Raw genomic sequence first — 25,891 nt, 5'->3', positions numbered from 1 at the left:
TTCTGGGTGGGTCAAATGACTACAGCCCAGGGTGTCCTCCCATGCACCTAATGAGGGGGTCCCCAGGCTGGGCTGTGCCCCTGAAGACAATGTCCCAGGCATGGTTCTTAAGGACGGCAACAGACCCAGCAGAGCCCCTGCCCGGCCATTAGCTCCCAAAAGGCTTCCTCCGCTCAGTCTCCCAACCACACCCCGCTGATGCCCTCCACCTCCGGGACTCTGTGCTCCCCACCAGGCCAGGACTCACATCTTATGCATCCTTCCCGGGGCACCCAAGGCCGGGAAGGACTACTGGGTGAACACAGGAATGAATGAGAGGGTGGGGCAGTCACGTACACGGCAGGTAGGGTGCTCCTTCCTCCTCTCACCCCCTTCCCAAATTCAGCAGGCCTGGCAGATCCCTGTGGGCAGCGATGGCATCTTTTCAGTGGGGCCCAGGCCAGTGCCTGGCACGGAGCAGGAAGTGACCGACATCGACAGGCCAAAGGACTGGTCAGATGGAGGCCTGGCTCGCACGGGCACAAAGGGGGCAGGCACAGCCATCGCGGCCTCGGGGACAGGACAGGCACAGGGTGTGGGTGGAGAGAGCGTACAAAGCCACAACCTCAGGAGCAGCAGGCTAGGCGGGCTCCCAGAGAGACAGCGCGAGCCGAAAGGATCAGGGGCAGGGGGATGGCCGGAGGGGGGAGGCGGGGGGCAGGGCAGTCAAGTCGTCACGTCTTCCACTCACCTCGTGAGAGTTGGTACCATGAGCCACTCTGGTTTTGCAAACTGTGGGTGTGGGAGAGAAAAAGAGGGGTGAGCGAGGTTATTCACCCACAAAGCCCAGCCTTGCAGGTACAGGGAGAAACTCTCAACAACTCCCGCAGCCCCTCAGGGGAGGGGCAGGTGGGAGCTGGAGGGCGGCGTGGACTCGACCAGGGCCAGCACCTGCCCGCGGGTGAGCTGGACGGACGCCGCCAGGCCAGGCCCTCACCACCCAGGAACCCAGGGACCCGGGGCCATGCCCTCCCCGGCGGCCGAGGCCTGCCTGCACCCTCGGGAAGTTTAAGGCCCACCCAGCCCCCACGTGGTGCGCTCAGGGCGCGATACGCACTGAACGGGAAGGCCAGGCCATTCTCCTCCAGGAGCCGCATGGTGTCGTCTCCGCCCAGGCTCGTGAGCTCCATGAAGGGTGGTGAGCAGATCCTGTCATCTGGGGGCGGAGGAGAAGCCCGAGTCAGCACCGCCCTCTCCCCGGGGCCCCCTCAGAGCCCCTGCCCACCCCATCTGATGGCCCATACGCCGCCGCAGTCACCCACATGCCCCGGGAATGAGAGCATAGACTTTCATTACATTTTCTAATAGCGTTTCTGTAGTGACGGAACCAATACATGATAACAGCAAAGGCTGCAGATCAACTAAAAGTGAAAACCAGACACAGTCACAGATACGACTGCGATTACCTCCTAGCCCACACTTGGGCATGTGACACACACACACAGCTCCACAACGAGGGTACTGTTCACTCAATCAACTATGAACACTTCTGGGGCAATAAAGACTTCACCCTCCAAAGGGTAAGCTGGGATGAAGTGAGAGAGTGGCATGGACATATATACACTACCAAATGTAAAACAGATGGCTAGTGGGAAGCAGCCGCATAGCACAGGGAGATCAGCTCAGTGCTTTGTGACCCCCTGGAGGGGTCGGATAGGGAGGGTGGGAGGGAGACGCAAGAGGGGGGAGATATGGGGATATATGTATACGTATAGCTGATTCACTTTGTTACACAGCAGAAACTAACACACCATTGTAAAGTAATTAAACTCCAATAGATATGTTAAAAAAAAAAGACTTCCCCCTCCATAGGCAGTATCAGCTTAATGATAATCACAGGAACGACACCAGCCCTTCAGCTCTTATCCCAGGTCTAGCTCTGCCAAGGGCTTTACGTACATCGCCTCTGAAGTGTGCAAATAATCCCGTGGGGAGGACGCTGAGGGCGGGGTGGGGGGATTAAAGAGCGGCTCGCAGTCACACAGGGACCCCTGGCACGCAGCCTCTCGCCACCTAACAGAGGCGGCTCCCGACCCCTCTGTCACCCCGACGGGCCACACGCGAGCACAGGCATCGCCCTCCTCCTGCCACCACACTCCAGCCCCGGCCCCACCCCCATGCCGCTGCTTTCCTGAGTCCCCACTCTTGGAGGGGTGCTCGCTTACCCTGTGGGTTCCAGGCGTGTTTGGTTTTCTGAGAAGCTCTGGGAGCTGGGTGTGCTCTGTTCATCAGGACACTCCTGGTGCCAGACACCGAGTGAGGGCAGAACAGATTATTCGTGGGAAAACAAAGTGTCTTCTGAATCTGTCTACTGATTGTTAAGTTGCATGACTGGTCTGTTATTACTACTCAGTCCACCTCCATCCCCACTCAGGGCACCAGCTCCCAGGAGGTAAGACCACCCTGTATTTCTGGGCACAGGAGCTGGGAAAGGCAGAGCATTAGTGGGATGGGGGTGACACCCCCGTCCCCGCCACAAACTTGGAAACCAAACCGAAAGCAAACAGTAAAGCAGCTTGTCTCCAACAGCTTCTAGCTACTTGGCTGGCTAGGAGGTCAGTACATTAAAACACTGAAACCAAGGTAAGATCCAGCTTCACATATCTCATAAAAGCCAGTGCCAAGAATTACACAGGGAACATTAAAAGTGTTTTAATTTCCCTCCCCGCCCCCCGCCAGCGAAGTCCAAACTCCAAACAGGCGCAGAGTGATGGCAGGTTCTCGGGGACCCAGGGAGGGTGGAGCCCTGGCAGACGGCGCGGCAGGCCCTCTGCACGGGGCACTCGTATTCCTCAGGGACAGATGCTGAAACAGAGGCCCAAAGAGGCAGTCTTTGCCCAAGGTCATGACAGCCACATACAGGGCCAGGACAAGGAGCCAGGCTCACATGGCAGGCCAGGGGAAGAGAAGCCAGGGACATCAGAGCAGGGAGGTAGGGCTGGCGGCGGGGCGGGGGTGTGTGTGTGTCCTGGCTCTCAGCTGTAAGCCATTATCTAAACAGGCCCCATTTCTGCACCCCCTGCCCGGAGTCAGAGCCGGGTGGAAACACTGGTGAGGGGCTGGCAGGCTGTGGAAGGAGGAAGTGCTCTGCGCAAAGGCTCCTTGCTGCAGCCCCTCCAGCCCAGCCCTAACAGGGCGTGACACTCCAGGCCAAACAAACTGGAGCGTGTGGCAGCAGGCCGGTCTGTGTCAGTTGCCCACCTGGCCTGGCAGGGCCACCCTGGACCCAGCCCTCCCATGGGAAGACTCGGAGATCTCTGGAGTCAAACAGACCACCTCCGGTCAGAGCTTCCGGAGTTTTCGGAGCAGGTGAATCTGCCTGGCTTTTAGATCCGCCTTCAAGGCCCTTCCCACCCCAGCCCAAAGCTTTCAAGTAATGTCACGGCTAACGGCCAACAGTCAATAAACCCCACTTGTTATGTGCCAGACACTACTTCACACAGTCTGCAAAGCCATCATCCACCCTCACAAGAACCCCACAAAGAGGTGCTGTCACCCCCATTTTACAGATAAAGAAAATGGGGCACAGAGAGGTGAAGCTCCCTGTCCAGAGTCACACAGTGAGTAAGGGGTGCAGCTGGGGGCTCATCCCCAGGCAGCTGATTCCCAAGTCCATGCTACTGACCACGGCCTCCCTAGTAGAAGAAGTGCCCTCTCCATATCGACAGGATAAAGGATGAAACCCACACGATCCTATCACTAGGTGCAGAAAGTGCTTCCCTGGTGGCGCAGTGGTTGGGAACCCGCCTGCCGATGCAGGGGACACGGGTTCGAACCCTGGTCTGGGAAGATCCCACATGCCGCGGAGCAACTAGGCCCATGAGCCACAACTACTGAGCCTGCGCGTCTGGAGCCTGTGCTCCACAACAAGGGAGGCCGCGATAGTGAGAGGCCCGCGCACCGCGATGAAGAGTGGCCCCCGCTTGCCACAACTAGAGAAAGCCCTCGCACAGAAACGAAGACCCAACACAGCCATAAATATTAAAAAACAAAAACAAAACAATAAACAGTTATTCCTTTAAAAAAATAGGTGCAGAAAAAGCATTTGAGCTAAAACTATAAAACGCTTAGAAGAACACACAGGTATAAATCTTTATGACCTGGGATTAGACATGGTTTCTTAGACACCAAAAGCACAAGCAACCAAAGTAAAAATAGACACATTTGATGTCATCAAAATGTAAAACTTGTGTGCTTCAAAGTACACTATCAAGAAAGTGAAAGGACAACTCACAGAATGGGGGGAAATATTTGCAAATCATATATCTGATAAGCGTCTAGTATCCAAAATATATGAAGAACTATTAACAACCAAACAATTAAAAGACCGATAACCCAATTTAAAAAATGGGCAGGGCTTCCCTGGTGGCGCAGTGGTTGAGAGTCCGCCTGCCGATGCAGGGGACACGGGTTTGTGCCCCGGTCCGGGAAGATGCCGCGGAGCGGCTGGGCCCGTAAGCCATGGCCGCTGAGACTGCGCATCCGGAGCCTGTGCTCCGCAACAGGATAGGCCACAACAGGGAGAGGCCCGCGTACCACAAAAAAAAAAAAAAAAAAAATAGGGCAAAGGATCTGAAATGGGCAGTTCTCAAAATAGGACCTATGAATGGCCAATAAGCGCGGGAAAGGATGCTCAACATCATTAGCCATCAGAGGAATGAAGATCAAAACCACACCTATAGGTTGGCTACAACCAAAAAGACAGACGATAACAAGTGTCCTGACATTGCTGGTGAGAATGTAAAATGGTCCAGCTGCTCTGAGAAACAGTGTGGCAGTTCTTCAAACAGTTAAACAGTTCCAGTGCGACCCCGCAGTCCACTCCTAGCTATACAACCAAGAGGACAGAAACATATGTCCACAGAAAACCTGTCCAGGAATGTTCATAACAGCGTGATTCATCACAGCCAAAGAGTGGCAACAACCCAAATGTCAATCAACTGATGAGTGGGTAAACAAAATGTGACATAACCACGCAATGGAATCTATCCAGCCATAAAAAACACTGATTCATGCTACAGCATAGATAAACCTTGAAAACATTCTGCTAAGTGAAGGAAGCCAGTTAGAAAAGCCACAAAACATATGACTTCATTTATCCCAAGTGTCCAGGATAGGCCAGTCCAGAGACAGAAAGGAGACTGGTGGTTGCCAGGGCCTGGGGGGCAGGTGGAATGGGGAGTGACTGCAAATGGGAACATTCCTCTTTGCGGTGATGAAAATGTTCTGGGATTAGATAACTGTGATGGCTGTACAGCTCTGTGAATATATTCAAACCTACTGAACTGTATCTACACTTTAAAAAGGTAGATTTTATGGTATGTGGCTTATACCAATCGAAAAAGAAAAATAAGGAAAAAACCCCAGCGGTAGCAGCTGCCACCCAAGCGAGCACTCGCTCCCTGCGGGAAACTGGGCTAAAAATGCTTCGGGTACAGTGTCTCCTTCGATCCTCCAGAAAACCTGCAGAGACCCGTCCCCCAGCCCCGCCCCTGCCAAGGCCAGGGTGAATCAGAGAAGGATGAGGAGAGTGCTCTCCCGGAGAGATCTGGGGTCCAGATGAAATGCAGAGACGAGACACTTCCAATGAACAGGCTGCATCCAGCATTAGGCCAGACAGCCACACCTTTCTGAAATCTCAGGCTCTGGGGTCTGAGGTGGTAGCCTGGGTGATGGCAGGACCCAGCAGAGGAGGCCAAGGACCGAGCGTGACAAGAAAGAGGGGCCCAGGCACAGCGTCATGCTCTTCCTCCTTTATCCTAACTTGAAGCTTGTTGACCACACCCTGAGCAACAGGCACTACCAGCTGCAAACCCCATGCCCTCTCCAGGGTGGGCCCGGGACCAAGACCTCCCTGATCATGCCGGCCTGAAACGCCCACAGACCAAGCTCAGTCTGTGGGGGTCAGCCTTGGGGGAAGGCAGTCCTGTGCCCACAGGGCAGAGGCTGGAAAGGAACCTGTGTCCCTCACTGGGCTGCAGGCTGCCACACGCCCGGAGCCTGTCCCAACGCTGGACTCGGGTACAGCAGACCACGATGACTCTACTGCTTGACCCAATTTCTGGCTGCTTGTAGCCAAAATCACCCTGCCACGCCTGTGAAATCACAGTAAATTAGAAACTACTACCGTTTCTATTTTGGTTTCAACAACTGGTCACCAACAAAAAAATGTGTTGTATCCCTGGAGCTAGAGACCCAGCAATGAAGGAAGACAAGCAACGCTGCCTCGTGGAGCTGACATTCCAGGTGCAGGGACCGGACAATAAGCCCGATGGATGAGTAAAATGGACAGCTAGATGGTGCTGGCAGGCGACACGGGGAGCGCGAGGGGGCTGCCAGTGGAGGTGGAGGTGTGATCGAGATGTGCCTCGCTGAGCAAAGATACAGGAAGGCGAGCGGTCAGCCTGGGCATCTGGGGGTAACGAAACGCGCTCCTGGCAGACGGAACGGCCAGTGCAAAGGCCCTGCTTGAGGACACGCTGCCGTCTGGTCATACAAATGGACCCAGCCTTTGAGATGAAGACGGTGACATCAGTCTAGCTCGTGGACACAGAGGTCTCCTGAGTGGGAGTGTCGAGGAAGCAGCCGGGCCCTGCAGCGGTGGAGCCGGCGCCTTGGTGGTAGCAGACACGCCGGCCCCGCCCCATGTGAGGGACAGCGACAGCAGAGTTCCCTCCAGCTCCGCCCTGGGAAAATCACAACAGTGCCAACAGCTCTTCTCCCCCAAATAGAATAAGACTCTTTCTATCAGTCAGCACTGGGCGCTATTTCTGGTTCCCCGAAAAAGGCTACTGCCGCTTATTTATTTGTCGTCTTTATTTCTGGATGGGAGTTGGAAAGAGGCTTTTTTTTTAGTCAGATGGTGGGTTGTGTTCTGTTAAGAGCTGAAATATTAGCCCCTGGGAACCTGAAACACCCGCTCTTCCCTCTCTGCTACCCTCATCAGAGAACGTGAAGCCAGAGGTCCTCGGAGATGGCAAGTCCTATCACGTCCAGAGAGGGGAAGAGAATAGTTCAAGACCATACACAAGTCATAGGCAGGCCCAGGGTGAGAATCCAGGTGTCCGAGTCACGTCACTGCCCTGTCCTCTCTGGCAGGTGGCCACGCTCCCATGCAACTGGTGGCAGGTGATACAGAGCTAGCAAGAGGACAAAAGACAATGACAAACAGGTGCTACAAGAGGACAAATAGGGGCAGGGGAGAGGGGGAGACAGCACTTTGAAGGCGCAGCCTTGAAGCCTGACTGAACCTGGGGTAAACTAGCTGTAACCTTTGGCAAATGACTGAACAATGCTGGGCCTTGCTCTTCTCGTCTGTAAAATGGGAGCGATGCCTCCCTAGAGGGTTGTTGGGAGGCCTTGGCACCTAATAGGCACATAGCAGTGGCTGCTATTTCTATTGCTACACTGGGCAAGGCCACCTGGAGAGTGGGTAGGTTCTGAATCGTGGCCGCCGGTCCATGTCCAGCTACCGGGGATGTTGGGCCCCGGGCCTCACCCTCCTTGGCTCCCTGGCTGTGCCCAGCATGGTGCCAGGAGAACGGGCCCTCTGCACACAGATGTGAAGGAAGCCTTGGGGGGGGCCCGGCGATGCAGGGCCTGGGGACAGCTGTGACAAGACTCTGCTTCAGTTCTTTTCTCCCAGACAGGTATAACTTCTTCACCCAGATGATACCCAGTGGAAACAAAACCTGGGGCAGGGACAGTCCCCAAGGACATGCAGAGTGGGAATCCTTTGCAGGGCGGGGCCCCAGAGAATGACACCCACGAGTGAGGGCTATGCTGAGGCGAGAGGAGCTGCAGACAGGCCAGAGAAGCAGCTCCGGGGGCCTGGAGCCCGCTGCGTGCTCCTAGGCAGCGGGGAGGACTCACCTGGGACGTGCCAGGGGGAGGAGTTACTACATTCGAGGGCTCTGTCTCCCTCTCTAGAACACTGGCTCCATGAGGGCAGGGGCTGGTGGGTTTATTCACTGCTGTGGGCCCAGTGCCTAGAACACTGAGGTACACAGTAGGCGCTCAACAAGTACTTGTTGAGTGAAGGGACTGATCTTTGACAGCGCCCTCCACACAAGGCCGGCTCCTTGGGCATCTAGGCCACATCTGGACAGACGCGGAGCCTATGGTCAGTGTGCCTGGGCGCCAATGTCCCACATTCCAGGCCACCTGCCTGCTACCTGGGCCCTCGGGCCACCGTTGCGTCCTCACACTCCGCTCCCTTGAGGCCTGCCCACCCAGGTTTGTTCCATCTGAAAAGACGACAGCTGTCACAGCTGTCCCCTCTCAGCCTGGCCACTGGCTTCTCTGGAGGACTTTCCCCTGCAGAAGCATCTTGTTTATCTACTTTGCTGTGACTGTGACTGGACTTTCCTTTTTAATTGTTTTTACTGAATGCTGCTGCCACCAGTATTTTCCCGTGGTTTTGCATTTCCTGGTCACCTGACTGGCGACACTTCCCCTCGGGTCAGACATTCATGTTTGTGCCAATCTTCCTCCGCCATGGACTGAACACCTCTCATGCGTGATAAGCCTCTGCGCTTGTGATGAGTCATTTCCACAGGCCGCATTCCCAGGAGGGGGTCCGCGCTCTTGCCACAGGGTCATGCTGCTTCCCAGAGGGACGGGGGCAGTTTCCTGGGGCACCAGCAATGCTGGGTCTTGACCATGCCTTCCCAGCCCCAGGCAGTCCCTTTTTCAGAAATCTGGGCAGTACTTTCATGAGGGAGGATGACGGGTGACATAGTGAATGGTCCCACCCCCGCACACACGGTCACTCAGGGTCGAGCAGGCCCCGCGGCAGAGGGAGCGAGGCCCGGAGACACCGGCTGGCGTGGGGGGCTGGGGGCGAGGCCCGTGCATGACCCAGTGAGTGAAAGCTCTGGACGGGGGCCCGGAGACGTGCATGCAAGTTCCGGCAGCTCCTCTGGGCCCAGGCAAGCCACGTGGCCTTTCAGGTCTTGGGCTCCTATCAGTAGACCGGGGGTCATAATGAATCACTCCTGTCTACTTGCTGGAGTTGGAAGGATGAGGAAAAAGTGCTGCGAAATGCCAGCTAAAGAAGCCAGCTCCCCCTTGGCGGGGATGGGGGTGCAGGGAGTGTGGTGGGCAAGGGCCTGGAGTTGCCATCTGTTCACACCCACACCCCCAAACGACACAACAGGGGAGCCTCTGTGCTCACAGGTGCCTCCGGGAGCCGGGTGGTGGCGAAGGGCCCCTCACCCGGCTCCCAACAGGTGCACCCCAAGCCCTGCGTGCTGAAGGCAGAGCCGAGGGAGCGTGTGACTCAGGTATGAGCCAGCAGACCGACCCCCAGGAGAGCGGGGTTGCGCTAGGGATCGCGTGCAGACTTCTAACTGCATCCTGGAGAGACCAGGGAGGGCTCCTCGGGGGAAGGCGACATCCCGGTGGGCCTCGGTGAAGGCCGGAAATTTCAGTCCATGCAAACCCTCCCTCCTCAGTCAGAGAGCTGCTGCCTCGACTTGGGGCTCCACCTTTCAGGCAGGGGCCTTGTCTACCGCGTTCATGGCTGCATCCCCAACGAACAAGTGTACAAGTGAATGAACGAAGCGCTGGCCTGGGCTCCCGCCTCTCCTGGCCGGAGGGAGGTGCCCCTTATCAAAAGGCAGGTTCAGGCTTCCCTGGTGGTGCAGTGGTTGAGAGTCTGCCTGCCGATGCAGGGGACACGGGTTCGTGCCCCGGTCCGGGAAGATCCCACATGCCGTGGAGCGGTTGGGCCCGTGAGCCATGGCCGCTGAGCCTGCGCGTCCGGAGCCTGTGCTCCACAACGGGAGAGGCCACAACAGTGAGAGGCTCGCGTACCGCAAAACAAACAAACAAACAAACAAAAAACGCAGGTTCCCTCACGTCTCGGCCCAGGACCCCCCAGCTCGGGGCACCAAATGCTGCCTCTCAGAGCTGGGCTCGGCCCTGCTTCCCTGGGCCACTCCCCATTCCCCGGGGCCTGTGTTGTATGGCAGGAAAGAGCCTCATTTAGGAGGGAAGAGTGAGGAGATCCACCGTGTCACTGACAGCAGGCACGGGAGCGGGGAGGCGTGGGCAGGGTCCCGGCTCTCACTCAATCTTCAGAGAGTTGAGAAAACTAACCCCCTGATTTCACAGGCCCTGGAGCCTCTCTGCACATGCTGGCCCCTCGGCCCTGCAAGCCCCTTCTTCCAGCTCCTTCCTGGCCTGGGAAGCTCCTGCTCGTGCTCCAAGCCCTGGGTCAGGCCACCCCCCTCCTCCGAGTACCCTCTTCTCCCACACCTCGAGGAGGCCTCTCCTGTGCGCTCACCAGGGCCTGGCGTGCCTGGGTTTGAATCCCCGCTCCAGCTCATATCAGCTGTGCCACGCTGGCCCAGTAACTTTCCTTCGGCCTCAGCTTCCTCGCGGGAAAGAGGACAACAAAAATAGTACCGACTTCACAGGGTTGTCTCCCACTGCCCCACGTTTACAAAATGTATTTTAAAATTATGAAACAGTTCCCTCCAGGAAGGGCGGCTGCACCCCGGCGTCTGGGTAGCTGTAGTGGCCCCAGCCTGCCCAGCACGACCCATCCCAGGTTCAAGCCTTGGAAGATTCGCCGGGACAGACAGAACAGGTGCGGCGGCCCAGGGCTGGGGCTTCCTCCCAGCTGCTGGCGGTTGTTAACCAAGGAACCCCCTTCTTGGTACTCTCACACCAGAACCATCTTCTCCCCACTGTGGCTGCAACACCCTCAAACCACTGGATTCCTGGCATCCTGCCCACCTCACCTACCATCCACCCCAAACTACACACAGCGGCTGGATCCTGGATCATCTTCCTAAAGCTCCGACCTATATATTGAAGCAGCTCTCAGCTCAATAACTGTCCAAGGCTGACGTGAGTGAAGAGCCTTTCCAGGCTCCTGCGACATGATTCTGTTTGCCTTCCCATTACGGGCTGCACTGTGTCCCCCCAAATTCATATGCTGAAGGCCCAACCCTCAGGACCTCAGCATGTGGCTATTATGTGGAGATACGGCCTTTAAAGAGGGGATTGAGTTAAAACGAGGTCACATGGGGGCCCTACTCCAACTGACTCATGTCCTTAAGAAGAGGAGACAGGAGACAGAGGGAAGACCAGGACAAGACATGGGGAGAAGACAGCCCCCTACAAGCCAAGGAGAGAAGCCTCAGAGGAAACCAGCCCTGCCAGCACCTGGACCTTGGACTTCCAGTCTCCAGAAATGTGAGAAAATTAACGTCCGTGATTTAAGCCACCCAGTCTGTGGCGCTTTGCTGTAGCAGCCCTGGAAATCTAACTCACTTCCCAGCTCCTCCCAGATGCAGAGCCAAGACCATTCCCAGCCACAGACCGGCTCCACGCACAGTGGTATCCTCACCACCCCCCGCCCCACACGCCTCGGGGATGCCCCTCCTCGGGGATGCCCCTCCTCCCACCAGTCGGCAACAACCCGCTCAGCCGGTGTCCCTCAGTTTCCCCTAAGCCCCTGGGAACAAGCTGTCTCCTAACAATGACACCTCCCCAGCATCTCCTACTGGCAGTCTCACCTGTTCCACTACCATCTCTCTCCTGCGTCGCTACCTTGTTTGCTTGCTCATCTCTGGTCCCCTAGTAAATTTCCACACATTTGGGTTCTGACTGTGCAACCGGGCAGTACGTTCCTTGGGGCCAGGACCTGGCCTGACCCCTAGCTCAGTGCTGCTCAGAGACGGCAGCCGTCAGTGGAAACTCTCTGACAAGTGCACGTGTGTGAGATGAAGTGAATAAGTGTGAGCTGTGAGCCCGGAAACAAAAGGAGAAAGGGGGTAATGGAGGAACACAACTGACCAGCCCAGGGCAAGAAAGGAGGTGGCCTGCAACTCCTCGACTGGCCACCACGCGGCGCTGTTGTTCTGGCACAGCCCGAGTGACTGTGGCCATGGGCCTTGAGTGCTGGCCTGGCCCCGCCAACCCACAGACTCCAGTGTTCATGCCTCGTCTGGTGCCTGATTGTCCAAAGTCACCTGCCCCCTGCCCGGTTAGGGGCAGGAGCCACGTGTTCTCGAATCCTAGACGGGGAAAGATGTCTGTGCATCCTGGGCGAGCCAAGTCTTAGCCTGACAGCCCCTCTGAAAACAACCGAGTGGCTTTTTGGCTCGTGGTGACGGTAGCCACCCAGCAATGCAGAACAGACAAGTCGGGGAGGGAAAGCAGCCGCAGGCCTGGATCAGGAGGCGGCGGCCAGGAAAGGCCCGGATGGCCGGCCCATGGACGAGAAGAGATGGAAGTGGTCTCTGAAGTGGAGCCGGGCCTGGGCGTGAGGAGAGCGCTTCGCGTCCTTACCTTGACTCTCCTGCCCCCGCCCCCCCGGTCCACAGTATAATGTCCCATCCACCAGCCTGGCCACGGAAGGGCTCCCCAAGGCAGTGCTCTACCCTCGCCTCCCCTCTCTCCTCAGGAGGCATCTTCCTGGGATGCCCCCAAGCCGCCCCGCCCCACCTCGATAAGTCAGAACCTCTGCTGATTCCCCCCAGTGACACTCGGGAACTGTCCCCTGCTCTGACCCCGCGCATCCCCTAGCACCTACTTCCGGTTCACTCTGCATTGCCTTTATTAAAGGTGACTCATCTCTCCCTACAGCCCGAGGCCCCCTTGAGGCACAGAGGCTGGATTCGTGGGGGGATTTGTGTCGGGCTTCAAAAGGGTGGAAACGATTGGACAACGGTGACATCATCCTGTCTCTTCAGACCCATTCACAGCCCCAGATGACATGAAGTTGAAATAATATGTTTTGTTTTGTTTAAGTCATTCAAGTTCCAGCCCTCGAAGCCGCATGCCCTGGAGATGTGGGGACTGGGGAGCCTGAGTCATGGGAACCACCTGGGAATCTGCCAGGGCTTTGGGCTGATCCTGGGAGAGGCAGATCCTCATCCGCGTAGCCCCTCGTAGGCCATGGGTGTATGCAGTGGTGGGCTGGGTGCCTGGGTTCCGATCCCAGGTCCACTGTTTCCCCCTGGGCTGGCCGCCCTCTGTGCCTCTGTTTCCACATCTGCAAGATGGGGGTAACACCGGCTCCTACACCCTAGGCTCCCTGTGAGGATGTGAGGACTAGATGAGTCCCTGTGAGGGCCGTGCAGGGGGAAGCACCACGTACGGCTTGGCTGCCGTCAGTTGGCATTGGGTCTGCTCCTCCTTGCGCGCTGAGGCCCAGTCAACAACCTGGGCATCCATTCTGAACCCACGATGGGGTGAGGGCTCCCCAGGAGCTAGGACTGTCTCATGAGTATCAGGCCTAGGACACAGGTGGCCCTTGAGGTACCCCCTCCGGGAAAGGGGAGGAGAGAAGGCCCTGCCCGCGGCTCAGGCACCACGGGGCTCAGACGGAGTCGGAGGCGGAGCGAGGCCGAAAGTGAAGGGTGTACAGGAGCAGGGCGCTGAGGCAGCCCGGGGCGAGCCTTCCCCAGGCACGGCTGGGCACTCACTACTCACCGTCCAGTTCACCCACGGCGTCTGAGGGGAAGAAGGGCCTGACACCTCAGAAGGTCACATGAGGACAGTGGATGTGAGGAGAGGCCAGGGTTCCATCCACCCAGGCCCACGGCCACACAGACCAGGCGGTGAACCTGGAGGCCTCAGGGCCCAGGAGCCAGCCTGGATGGTGCTCGGCCCCAGGACCCCCTGAGGGGAGGCAGAGAGAAGCGGCACTTCCTGAGTGCCGACAGGCTCATGCTGTGTCCCTGCCGCTCGCGTGGTGAGGGAGGGCTCGGCAGGTGGGCCGTGCAGAGGCCCGGCCTGGTGCTGCCTGAGGCACAGGGAGGGCCGGACAGCCTCTGCTGGCTTGAAGATGGAGGGGCCCATGAGAAGGAATATGGGGGCCATAAGAGCAGAGGGTGGCCCCTTGCTGACAGCCAGCAGGGAAACTGGGACCTCAGTCCTACAGCCACAAGGAAGTGATTCCTGCCAACAAGCATGAGCCTGGGAGCGGGCTCTTCCTCGGGGCCTTCGGATGAGAACGCAGCCCAGCCGACACCTTGATTCCCATCTGAGACACCGTGAGACCAGAAACCAGCCGCATCAGGTAGACTTCTGACCTACTGAACTGTGAGATAACGAAGGGGGGATGTTGAAAGCCACTCAGTTTGTAGTTACCTGTTATACAGCAATAGGAAACTAATAGGCTTGGTTATTATGAGTTTTCAAAGGGGGACCTTGACTGTGTTATTTGGAGACACTGGGTAGGGGGATGGGTGCATTTCAGCAGTGGCTGCAGCCCCTACCCTGCTCCCTGGAGGCTTCTGAGGGGCCCCCTAAGGCCCTGCTGCAGCTGCTACCTCCCTGCTACCAGCCCGATCCTCAGCTGCCCAGCTACAGGCGTGCTGTTGGCGAAAATACTGGAAGGTGGGGAACCAGCCCGAAATTGGGGGAGGGGGTGGCTTCTGGGCAGGGACAGAGGGGAACACAGGCCACAGGTCTGACAGTCCCCAGTCTGACATGGCCCTGGTCAGCTGGACCAGTTTCCATCCCGTCTGACTCAGCTAAGGACCTGTTTCTTCTCGAGGGGACAGAGTGCTATCTGCACCCAGTGTGCTCGAGGCCAGGAGTGTGGAAGTTAGACACGGGCCCCGGTGGAGACAGGGACATTCCTGAGCCCCATTCCAGCTTGTGGAAACGGTTGCTGGAAACGCGGATTAACTCTGTGGCAGCTGTTTGCACTGATTTATGGCCCCTTCCGGACCCAAAGGCTCACTGCCCCACTCGGCTCCAACTCCCAAAATGCGGCAGCCTTTGCTGTTTTCAAGACGTTTAAAAAATAATATTTGAAGGCTCTCTCTGGCCATACATATTCTAAAAGCAGAATAGAAAATGTTAGCTTGGTCCAGTGCAAAGATGAAGCTTCCAGCAACGAAACAGTCCATATATTTAAACAATAAGACAATCTCCTTAACCCCCAAAGGGGCTCTAACCAATCAATAAGAAAAAGACCAACAACCCAAGAGAAAAATGGGCAACTAACATGAAAAAATTCATACACAGAAGAAATGCAAAGGGGCAACAGACACAAGAAGAAATGCAAATGAAGGTAAGACAGTTATCATTTCTTCAGCAGCCACACACTATAAGGAGTAAAATTTGTTCAAACCTTCTTTTTTTTTTTTTTTTTGTGGTACGCAGGCCTCTCACTGCTGTGGCCTCTCCCGTTGCGGAGCACAGGCTCCAGACGCGCAGGCTCAGCGGCCATGGCGCACGGGCCCAGCCGCTCCGCGGCATGTGGGATCTTCCCGGACCGGGGCACGAACCCGTGTCCCCTGCATCGGCAGGCGGACTCTCAACCACTGCGCCACCAGGGAAGCCCTGTTCACACCTTTTGAAGAACAATCCAGCAATATCTGCAAAGTGAGAAACGTTTATAGCGGTCTTCGGGAAATTCCACTTCTAGGGATTAATTTTACAGACCTATGCAAAGACCTGTGTTTACTGCAGCTCAGTTAAAAGAAAAAATCCAAATCAAACTGGAATGACTTTATGAGCCCAGTATAATTGAGTAAATTATGGGTTTTTTCATTCACATGCTGAAATCTTATGCTGTCATCAAAAAGGGCAGATCAGACCTAGTTGTCCTCATCCTGGAAAGAAGCCAAGACATATGTTCAGTGGAGAAAAAGCAAGTTATAGGAGAACACAAGTAGTAGGACACTGTTTCTTTTCTTTCTTTCTTTTTTTAAGCACACATGTATTTGTACATGTATGAGAAGAGCCTGGAAGGATGGATTCCATACTTAAGAGCGGCTGCCTCTGGGAAGAGAGGTGCGGGCCAAACAGATTTGAGCCACTGGCAATCAGGGCCCTGCCTGCTGACAGAGGGACTTCTGGACCACATCTGAGCAGGGCTGGGGGTGAGCGGCCCTCAGGAGGCATCCAGTCCAGCAATTCCTGAGGTGTGCTGGGTGGACCAGGCCTTTTACCATAAGCGCAACAAAAACGAGATGGGAGCCCATAACTGATTAAGTGGAAAAGGGTAAACATTGCTGTATTTCATCGATTCTAGGGCGTGGGTTTGGTTTTCTTTTGTTTTCTTCATTTTCCATCTCTGAAGTTGAGATGTGGCTCATCATTTATGGTGTGTCAGAATTTAATTAGCATTTTTTTCTCTATTTGTAAATATAAGCTATCAGCGCAACTTCCACCGGTGGTAAAATTCAGTTTGCCTGCCTCTGAGAGACTGAAGATTCATATTAGCACATAAAGGCTCTGAAAAGTCCTGCAGCAAAGAAACGTGTCTACTCCCGATTTCTCCACCATATCTGACACAACCCCCAACTTTTCCTTTTCCTTCTTAATTCTCATCTTTGCCTTTGCCTTTGTTTACAAATGAGATCATGCTGGGGCCCCATGGATGCCCCTCCCCACCATGGATGTCTGAGAAGGCCGAGGAGTCCCTGTCACTTTCCAGTGCAACTGGAGCGAAGGGAGGCACACTCACTCTTTAAAACTCTGTATAGGGACTTCCCTGGTGGCACAGTTTCCCTGCTGGCTGTCAGCAAGGGGCCACCCTCTGCAAAGTGTCTCCTTATGAGATAACTGCCAACACAAAGAGAAAAACAGAAATTTGCAGAGGAGAACCATGTCAGACACAACTCTGACCAAATAATCTATTAGCCAGTGGGAAGACACGTTGATGTCATGTCCTCCTGACCGGAGGGGGGAACAGTATTGCTGGTGTGGCGCTCCTGCCCCGAATGCAGAATCCCCACCTACTCAGGGGAAAACATCAGATACCCCCAAATTGAGGGACACGCAGCAAAATAAACAGTCAAGCCTCCTCCAAAGTGTCAAGGTCATGAAAGACAAACAACCTGCGGCCCGGCTCTAGGTGGACGGAGTCCACAGATGGACAACCAGACTGGATCCTGAGCCAGGAACAGGGTAGCAGTGGGACAGCTGCGAAATTGTTTAATAACCGTATTGCTATTGATGTGAATTTCCTGGCTTAGAGAACTATAAACTGTCACACAAGATGTTGACACTGGACGCAGCTGTGCAAAGGTATACAGACGGGCACTTTGTGTAGCATTTTTTGCACCTTTTTTGGGTAAGTTTAAAATTACTTAAAAATAACAATTATACTAAAAAAATTGTATACAGTCAGCCCTTTGTATCCACGGAGTTCAACCAACCACGAATAGAAAATATGCAGGAAAAAAAATTCCATTAAGTTCCAAAAAGCAAAACTTGAATTTGTCATGTGCCAGCAAATATTTACACAGCATTTTATTGTATTTACATCTATTTACATATAATTTGCATTGCATTGGGTATTAGAAGTAATCTAGAGATGATTTAAAGTATATGGGCTGGGACTTCCCTCGTGGCACAGTGGTTAAGAATCCGCCTGCCAATGCAGGGGACATGGGTTCTAGCCCTGGTCTGGGAAGATCCCACATGCCGTGGAGCAACTAAGCCCGTGTGCCACAACTACTGAGCCTGTGCTCTAGAGCCCACGAGCCACAACTACTGAGCCTGCGCTTTAGAGCGCCCATGCCAAACTACTGAAACCCACGCGCCTAGAGCCTGTGCTCCGCAGCAAGAGAAGCCACCGCAATGAGAAGCCCGCACACTGCAACAAAGAGTAGCCCCCGCTCGCTGCAACTAGAGAAAGCCCATGTGCAGCAACAAAGACCCAATGCAGCCAAAAATAAATACATACATACATAAATTTATAAAATGCTATAAAAAAATAAAGTATACAGGAGGATGTGCGTAGATTCTGTGCAAACGCTACGCCGTCTTATGTAAGGGACTCCAGCATCCTGAGTTCGGTATCCATGGGGGGTCCTGGAACCAATCCATCACAGACATGAGGAATGCTAACGTGAACTTTACAATACATCCATAAAACTGATATAATTAAAAATAAATACACATGATGCATTTCAAACATGGGTGTGGGTGCTCAGGAAAGATGGATGGAGAGGGGAGTGCTGTCCAAGGGGCCTGGTCACAGGGTCACAGAGGTCACGATCAAGGATGCCAGCATGGATTTGGTGCTAAAAAGAATCTCAGGAACCCAGGACTCATAGGGTCACAACACACCACGTGTGGTCTGAAACCACAACCCAGTGTCACCCAGGAGAATTACCATCTATTGAGTATTTATGCCTTAAATGCATAACCACGTTTAATCCTTACAACAACCCTGTGAGGAAGGGGCTGCTATCATTATTCCCATTATACAGATAGGAAAGCTGAGGCTCCGCGGTGCAGTTAAATAATTGGCCTAAATGCACACAGCCAGGCCAGTCCAGATTCGCTACAGCACTGCTTCTGTAGAAAAGACTACTGCAGAGGCGTGTGTCCCCTGGACTGAGCTGGAGGCACAGAGTGGCCAATGGCCAGTCCTCCCACCTCCCTGGGCCTCTCTCCTCATCTTTAAGATACGGAGAACAGTTTGGGGGCATCAAGAGCTCAAGATCTCTTTCGGGGGCTTTCCTGGTGGTGCAGTGGTTGAGAGTCCGTCTGCCGATGCAGGGGACGCGGGTTCGTGCCCCGGTCCGGGAAGATCCCACATGCCGCGGAGCGGCTATCCCCGTGAGCCATGGCCGCTGAGCCTGCGCGTCCGGAGCCTGTGCTCTGCAACGGGAGAGGCCACAACAGTGAGAGGCCCGCGTACCGCAAAAAAAAAAAAAAGAAAAAAAAAATCTTTCGGCTGGAAAGACACTAGGTGGGTCTTACATTCACACTGAAGTGTAAATGACTGGTGTCTAGTACTTTCTGATCAACCTTGACCAACAGGTGTGTTTGAGCATCCGTCTGCCCCGGGGAAGAGATGTTGAGATTTCTCACCTGGGCACTGGGAGACTGCGTGTGAAGGGGGAAGAAGGCTCTGGGGATCTCGAGTCTGCAGGGGTCAGTCAATTCAACAAGGGGAAAGGGAGCCAGAGGTCACAAAGACAGCGTCTGGCTCACCTACTGGCCCAGGTCAGCCTTGCACAGGCAGGGGCTGCAGGGACAGGCCTGGAGGAGCCATCAGGGCCTGGGTTGGTGCGGGGGGTCACTCGGGAGTGCCTCCTGAGAGGGTGGGTCTGTGGGTCAGGAGGAAACAGGGGTCCCCAGCAGGGTCTGTGTAAGGCGCCGGCCAGGCCCGAGCATCTCCGTGTGCCAGCAGATGAGCAGGAAGTCTGGCATCTCGTCCAGAGCCTCTCTTTTCTCAACTGAAAAAGGGGATCATTACAGCCCCCTCGGGAGGGTTAGCAACAAGGGGAGGAGAAGCCGCCCACCCAGGGCCAGGCCGGCCCTACATGCTCTCCTCACGACACCCTGGGCGAGGGCGTTTACCTCCTCCGTGCAGGTGACAGATGGGAGACTCGCCAGGGCTCAGGACTGACTCAGGCCCCGGGGCAGGGCCAGGTTCAGGACCAGCTGCCTCCTAACGTTGACACGGGGCCCACCTCGGCCTGGCCGACAGGCGGTGCTCCACTACCACCCTGCTCTGCAGACCCCGCACCTCCATCTGGACGCGGGGTCTCTGCCTGCATGGCTGGAAGTGGCTCACGTGGGAACGAGGACAATGTTTCTCCCAAACGCCCCAAAGTCCTGGAGTGGAATCAGGCACGGAGCACCCAGGCAAAGGCCCCCGCCTCCCTGTCAGCCCACGGGGCCCGAGCCTCTTCCGTGGCCACCCGCTCCGGCAGTGTGTCCAGGCCTGGCCTGGTGCCGGTCCTCCCTCACACCTGACCCCTCGGCCCCGTGATGTGGGCAGGCTGACACCCGGGGAGCCCCAGGGCCGGTAGGTGCCACAGGGGCCAACTCCTCACAGGCCCACCCGACAGGTGTGCGAAGCACCGTCCTGGTGGGTTACTCCAAAACTCCAGCCTCCTGCACAAGATCGGAGCTGGAAGCTAATCCTGACTCGGGGGGCTACACCCCTCTCCTCTTTGTCCTCCGAGACTCCAGGCCCTGCTACTAACTACCAGCTTCGGCCACGTGCCTCCCACCCAAACCCAGGGCATCCTGTGGGACGAAGGGGAGGAGCTGAGAGCACCGGGCGCCCAACTCTGGGCCACACCTGCTACAGTGGACAGGGCCAGACCTTCCCCACACCTGCCCCGAGGTGATGATAACCGCGCATCATAGATGAGCAAACGACTCCGAGAGGGCCAGTGACTGCCCAGGCCGCACCAGTGGGGCTGAGATTTCAGCCCAGGCTTGTCAGGGCCGAAGCCTGCTCTCTTCCATTACAATGTACCGCTGTTCTCAAAAGGGACAGGACTTTTGTTTCCTCAATAACCACACGGGGCAGAGACTCCATGACTGAAGCAGGGATCTTGTCTGGACAATGCCATCGCCTGGACAGCAGAGGGCACCCGGGGGCAGTGCCAGCTGGCGGAGCAAGAGCAGCAGGGCCGGAGCCCACACTGCATCCATTGTGGCCTCGACCCCTCCTTGTCAGGCCAGGAGCCGGATTCGGGAACCACTGGCTAAGAACCCACCCAGATGGCGTGGGTTCAAACCCCAGCTCTGCCCCTAGTAGCTCTGCGGCCTTAACCAACTAGATTCAATGGATACAGCATCCGCACCGCTACGGGGTGGTGACAGTACCGCCCGTCTCACAGGGTCATGGTGAGGATTAAACCAGCTAACACAGTGCTTGGCATGCAGTCGGGGTGCCCCCTGAGCGCTGACAAAGCGGCCCTAGAGGAACGGTGACCTGCAGGCACCACAACACTGGGGACACGGGCGGACCTGGGGCCCAGGCCTTGACTCCAAGGCCCCTCCCGCTCTCTCCTCTCCCACCCACGGCCCTCCGCAGCTCACCAAGGGCAGACAGCCGGCCCCCACCTCTGAGTGAGACCCCCCGACTCGACCACACACCCCCACCCCGCGGCGGCTGCTGTGCGGGGATCGTGTCTCCCAGGCTCTGCGGAGTGTCGTTTTCTCTTTGCTTGGTGTCTGGATTACTCATTTCAATCCAGCCTCCAAACGGCCTGCAAGCTGAGCCCTGATTAAACTCCCAGAAAACCACAGGCAGAGGCGCTCGATCTGCGGTGTGCACCCCCCGTCCCCAGGGAGGCCCGGCGTCCGGACGGCCATCTGTCACCCCCAGAGCGCATGTGTGGGAGCTGCCGGGGCAGCCACACCTCATCGGCAGCCGTCTTGGAAGGGCCTCTGAGCCCTTTGCCCTGTGGCCTGAGACCCTCCACCACCTGCTGCCCCCAGGGCCAAGGACACAAACCCACAATCTCCAATCACAGCCCGGCTTTCTCGCCCATCGCTCCGGCCAGTTCGGGAGTCGGCTAGAGCCTTGCCCAGGATCACTTGTCCTAGGGCGGCAGAGCCGGGCCTTGGTCTCGGGGCTTCCACCTCAAAACCCCGGCCCTATGCGGAAAGCAGGTGCCCACGAGAGAAGAGGCCTGCAGATGCGTGTCCAGCAATCTCGGCTGGTGACGCAGCCTCCCGCTCCCCGCAAGCCGGCAGCAGGCAGTGTTCAACTTCTGGGAGGCTCCTGTACTTGGTTTGAACTGGATCCAGGTTTAGTGCCATCTCTGCCTCTGGCTAAAGGGTGTGGGTGCAGCCCCGCCCAGAAGCAATCACCTGTTAGGGAAACCTGGGGCCCAGGCACTCTGGGTGGATCACTCCGTCAGCCTACTGACCTCATGTCGTATGAGCTGTTATGTGGAAGGAACGTGCTGCTGAGGCCACCCACCCTGGCCAGCTGGAAGGGGAAAGGTCATTCCAAGAGCCATCCACCCATGGATGCCGCAGGCAGGAACCCACTCCCCGGAGGGGAAGGCGGACAGCTAGTTGTGCCCCAAACTCATCCTCCCTGTTCTGCCGTGGTGACGGGGCTCCCAAATGTCAGCTGGCCACGTGGCTGCCAGAACAAAGACCACTTTCCCCGATTCCCTTGCAGCTCAGTTTGTAACTCGGTTCTGACCACTGAGGTATGAAAGAACATCACTGTAGCTTCCAGAATTTTTCCTTAGAAGATACCCAGGGCTGTTTCCCTTTGCTCCCTTTTTCTTAGTCCCCTCTCCATCCTAATGTCTAGACTGTAGATGTGGTGATGAGAGTTTCAGCACCACCTCGGACCAGGGGGGCCACGCCAGAAGAACAACGAGCTGGGGGAAGCCTAGGTCCCCGCCGTCACTCGCCAGCACCGGCCAGCCTTCCTCTGGGCTTTTACGCGAGAGAGAAGCGAAGTCCATCTCATTTCATCCACCCTCCAGGTCTCTGCTATGGCAGCAACTTTGTCAGCGGGTTTCAGGCTGACACGTCTGCAGCTGGAAGGACCCTGCCTCCCCTCCAGGCTCTGAATTAGGAAAAGATAAGCTCTGGGAGCGTGGAACTGAGATGGCACCAACCACACAGAGCCGCCCAGGTCCTCAGACAGGTGAGGCTGGAAGCTCCGGGTAGCAGGCCTCACCTGTCCCCCACAGCTGATGCTCTGTGCAGCGATGCATGGCCCGAGCGTGGACCCTCGGTCCAAGGGCTCTGCCTGTTAGCCCCGGGAGACCCTCCCCATGTGTCAGAGCCCACCAGCCCACCCCCAGTGCAGAGCAGGGAGCCCTGTCACCTCCCTGCAGCAGCCTCGCCCACTGCGCTGTCTTCTGTGCAGCCATCAAGGCTCTCTGAGGACAGGGAGAGCCACGCTGGCACAGGGGTGGCGACAGCTCCAGGAGTTTCTGCCAAGCCCCTTCTCCAAACACAAAAGTGGTGTCACCTGGACTGCTGTACCTGAGGAGCTGAAAGGGTAATTACGGCCCTTTACAGCAGGACTAACAGGGCTGCGAGCCTCCAGGAATCGCAGGAGTGCGGCAGGGGAGCGCCAGGGATGCGCTTCCCAGAGCAGGTTCTCTGTATCTGCACCGAGCAGTCTGGCCTCTGGGAGGATGGGAGGTGGGAGCCAGTAGTGCTTCCGCATGTACCGCCCCGGGTGGGCAGGAAAAGGCTCCAGGAAGTCCCAGCCTCTGCCTGCGCTCCTGGAAGAATACCAGCCCGGCTCGGCGTGCACGATAAGGAAAGCCCAGGGTGCAGCGGTCACGGCCCACCCACACAATTCCTGCTGGCCCAGGACCAAGCCGGTCTTGAGAGTTTGGTCAACAAGTTCTCACTGGGCCCCCTAGCAGGCAGCCCCTGAGCTGACCTCAGCTGGGTTGGAGCTGAGTGGGGTCTGTCTGTGTCCCCGCTGGGGGCCAGTCACCAGCCCCTCACACCTGTGGCTGGGTGGGAGGTCACCCTCACAACAGTAACGACCATCAAAATCTACCTCTAGGCCGCGTCTGCACTGCCTGTCTGAAATGTACTCTCATCTCCTCACTCACCAGCTCCCATACCTTCAAAGGCTGCTCTCGAATGGAGTTCCCAACTGCCCAAGGTGTTCGAAGTCCCCCCTCTGACCGATGGTCTGCAAGTCCACACAAGCACCCCACTTCAGCTCCCTCCCTGCTTCACTCACACCCCCGCCCTGTCTGGGAGGCTTTCGCCCCCTCAGTACTCACCCCCCAGCGACAACCCTGCTGCCTGTGCGCCCTGCAGTCCAGCCCGCTGAACACGCATGCTCACGCTCTAGGCCTGAGCTCACCCTTGATCCCAGCCCTGGTTCTCTACCCATGAAAATGGAGACAGATTCCAAGATCCAATCCAGATGCCTCAGCGCTTTCCAGGGTAAAGTGCTGAGCAGGAACAGTGGCTCCCACTCCTGGGTGACCCCATACTGTCATCTCCTGTCCCTTCGCAGATAGTTGGCATCTAACACACACACTTCCTGGGAAAAGGTGGATTTCCTTTCCAGAACCAATGTTCCGCCAAAACATCACTATAGATCTTCCTTCTCATCTGGGGGTTCTGGTTCAACCCAGGGAAGGAATGCAAAGGGAACGGAAGCTGACACGGTCACTGACCACTCCAGACCCAAGGATGGGAGGATGCTGGCATGCTGAAAAACGCTGCCTGCTTTGGGGCCCCCCAAGAATGTCATGTCCATGTTGTCTCCTGGTGACGGCCAGGCGCCCAGGGCAAAATGCCTCAAGACCTCTTCCAGGACAGCCAGGTCCACCAGCCAGCTCTTGCACAGGGCAGGTTCCTTAGAGAACCAAGCACTCACCAATTCTCCTGACCAGGGTCCATGACTGCATCCACGCCAGGTGCTTGCTAGATCCGGGGCCCTCTGACTATGGACATGAAAGTCAAGCTTAGGGGTTAGGAGCTGGGGAGCTTGAGTCAGAGAGACGTGGCTAGATTCTAGCTCTGCAGCTTACAGGCTTGGGTGATGCTGGCATACCTGTTAACCTCTCAGAGCCTCCTGTGCAAAACAGGGAGGACGGATGGTCTGGCCCACCTTTATAAAGAAGCACCAGAAGAGAGACTGTAAGAAGAAGGCTGAGCCCGGTGCTGGGCACACAGCACGTACCCAGTAAATCCTGCACTCATTATCCCCATGCTGGTCCTGTGAGTCAAAGCACCCACTGGTCCAACCATCACGTGAACAACACCTGGGCCAAGTCACCATCCAGGTCAGGGCTCAAGGCAGCCCCTTTAGGTCACACACATGTGGCCTGGATGGCAGGAACAAGGGCTGCCTCTCCTGCCTCTAGGATGGATTCTCACGCAGCCCCAAGGCCCAGGCAAAGCACTTTCTCTTAAAGTGAAACAAGAACTCTCAGCAGGGAACGCCTGGACCAGGGGGCAGAGCTAGGAGGTTACTGTGAACGTGAATCTTTCCAAAAAGCCCTTCTCACATAAACAAACACCTTGGAAAGGCAGCCTGACTTCTCTGGAGCTGCCCTGCCCTGGGACGTGGGGAGGATGAGTCTTCAGGGGCAGGGGCCCGCAGCTGGCAGGAGACGCTCCTGCAGCTGAGAGGGGGGCTCCCGCCTGCGAGAACAGAGCGTACCCCGCAAGGTCCAGCCGCCACATTACATATCTCCATGTGTTTGATCAAAGGCCCTTCAATTTCTCTGTTTGTCTCTTTTGCCCGGTTACGTAACTCCACGCGCCCGCCTGCCGCTGAGCTATTCTACACGCACTTCTGCTCTCTAACCACTGTCTTATCTGGATACTTCATCAGCACCCGTGGGTTTAAGACAACAAAACTTGAAGTGGTTGGAGCCAGTCTCCCAAAGACAGCACCCTAGGACTTTTACTTCCTAACTCTGCTGGCCACAGAGGGAGAAGGAAAGGCCCTCCCCAGAACGTACAGCTGCTTCCTGTGTCAAAGTGCTTAAAAAGACCGGACCCCCGTCCCTCCTCCCACCCCACGCAACGACCACCTTGTGTCCACGAGCTGGGCCGACTGCCACGGAGGCTGAGCCACTCACGTCCGTACCTTTCATGTAGGCCTCGATCTTCCGGATGAGCTCATAGGACTTGGACCGGTCAAGCAGGGTTCTGATGGCGGGAAGGGGGTCCAGGACAATGGTCTCAGGGTGGGCATCAATGTATTCCTGAGAGGAAAGAACACTCCTTCCGGTTAGAGAGGGAAGACTGACGCTGAAACGAGGGTGACAAGCAAGACTGCATCCCGCGCGCCATCCCCACATCCGTCTCTGTTCTCCATCCCCCCACCAGCCCTGACCTCTGGCTGAGGCAACACCTGGTCTCAGGAAACGGCCTCTACCCACTCAGCCCCACCGGGATCACGTGACTTTGGTCAGGCCAATCAGCACGTTCCACCTCCTGGGGCTGCCGGCTCAGGAGAGGACATGTGACCCGAGTCCATTCAATCAGAGGCAGGCTCAGCGCTGTTGTTGGAAATGCTGGGACAGGAGCACTGTCCCTCCCTGAGGACAAGAGGAAGCTGGGAGACCGGGCAGCTGGGAGCAGTCATCCTGGGATCTGAAGGAGAGAGAGCTGATGGAGCCCAAAGTGAGAAAACAGAGCCGAGAAAAGGAGAACA

General features: G+C 56.4%; 1 protein-coding gene across 4 annotated transcripts in view; it reads right to left on the bottom strand.

The window, feature by feature from the left end:
• The window catches only part of ITPK1 (inositol-tetrakisphosphate 1-kinase), a 163,994-nt gene that overhangs the window by 22,763 nt on the left and 115,340 nt on the right, over positions 1-25,891 (bottom strand). For all 4 annotated transcript variants that reach the window (XM_033850693.2, XM_033850696.2, XM_033850694.2 and 1 more), the window contains 3 exons: positions 25,322-25,439; positions 1,097-1,195; positions 731-771 (listed from right to left, as the gene is read on the bottom strand). In XM_033850693.2, coding sequence (XP_033706584.1) covers positions 731-771; positions 1,097-1,195; positions 25,322-25,439 — 258 coding nt within the window. The remainder of the gene's footprint in view (positions 1-730; positions 772-1,096; positions 1,196-25,321; positions 25,440-25,891) is intronic.

This window comes from Tursiops truncatus, chromosome 2 (assembly GCF_011762595.2).
Source record: "Tursiops truncatus isolate mTurTru1 chromosome 2, mTurTru1.mat.Y, whole genome shotgun sequence".
Taxonomy (NCBI): domain Eukaryota; kingdom Metazoa; phylum Chordata; class Mammalia; order Artiodactyla; family Delphinidae; genus Tursiops; species Tursiops truncatus.
The sequence above is the reverse complement of the archived record's forward strand: the minus strand, read 5'-3'. Positions and strand labels throughout refer to the sequence as shown.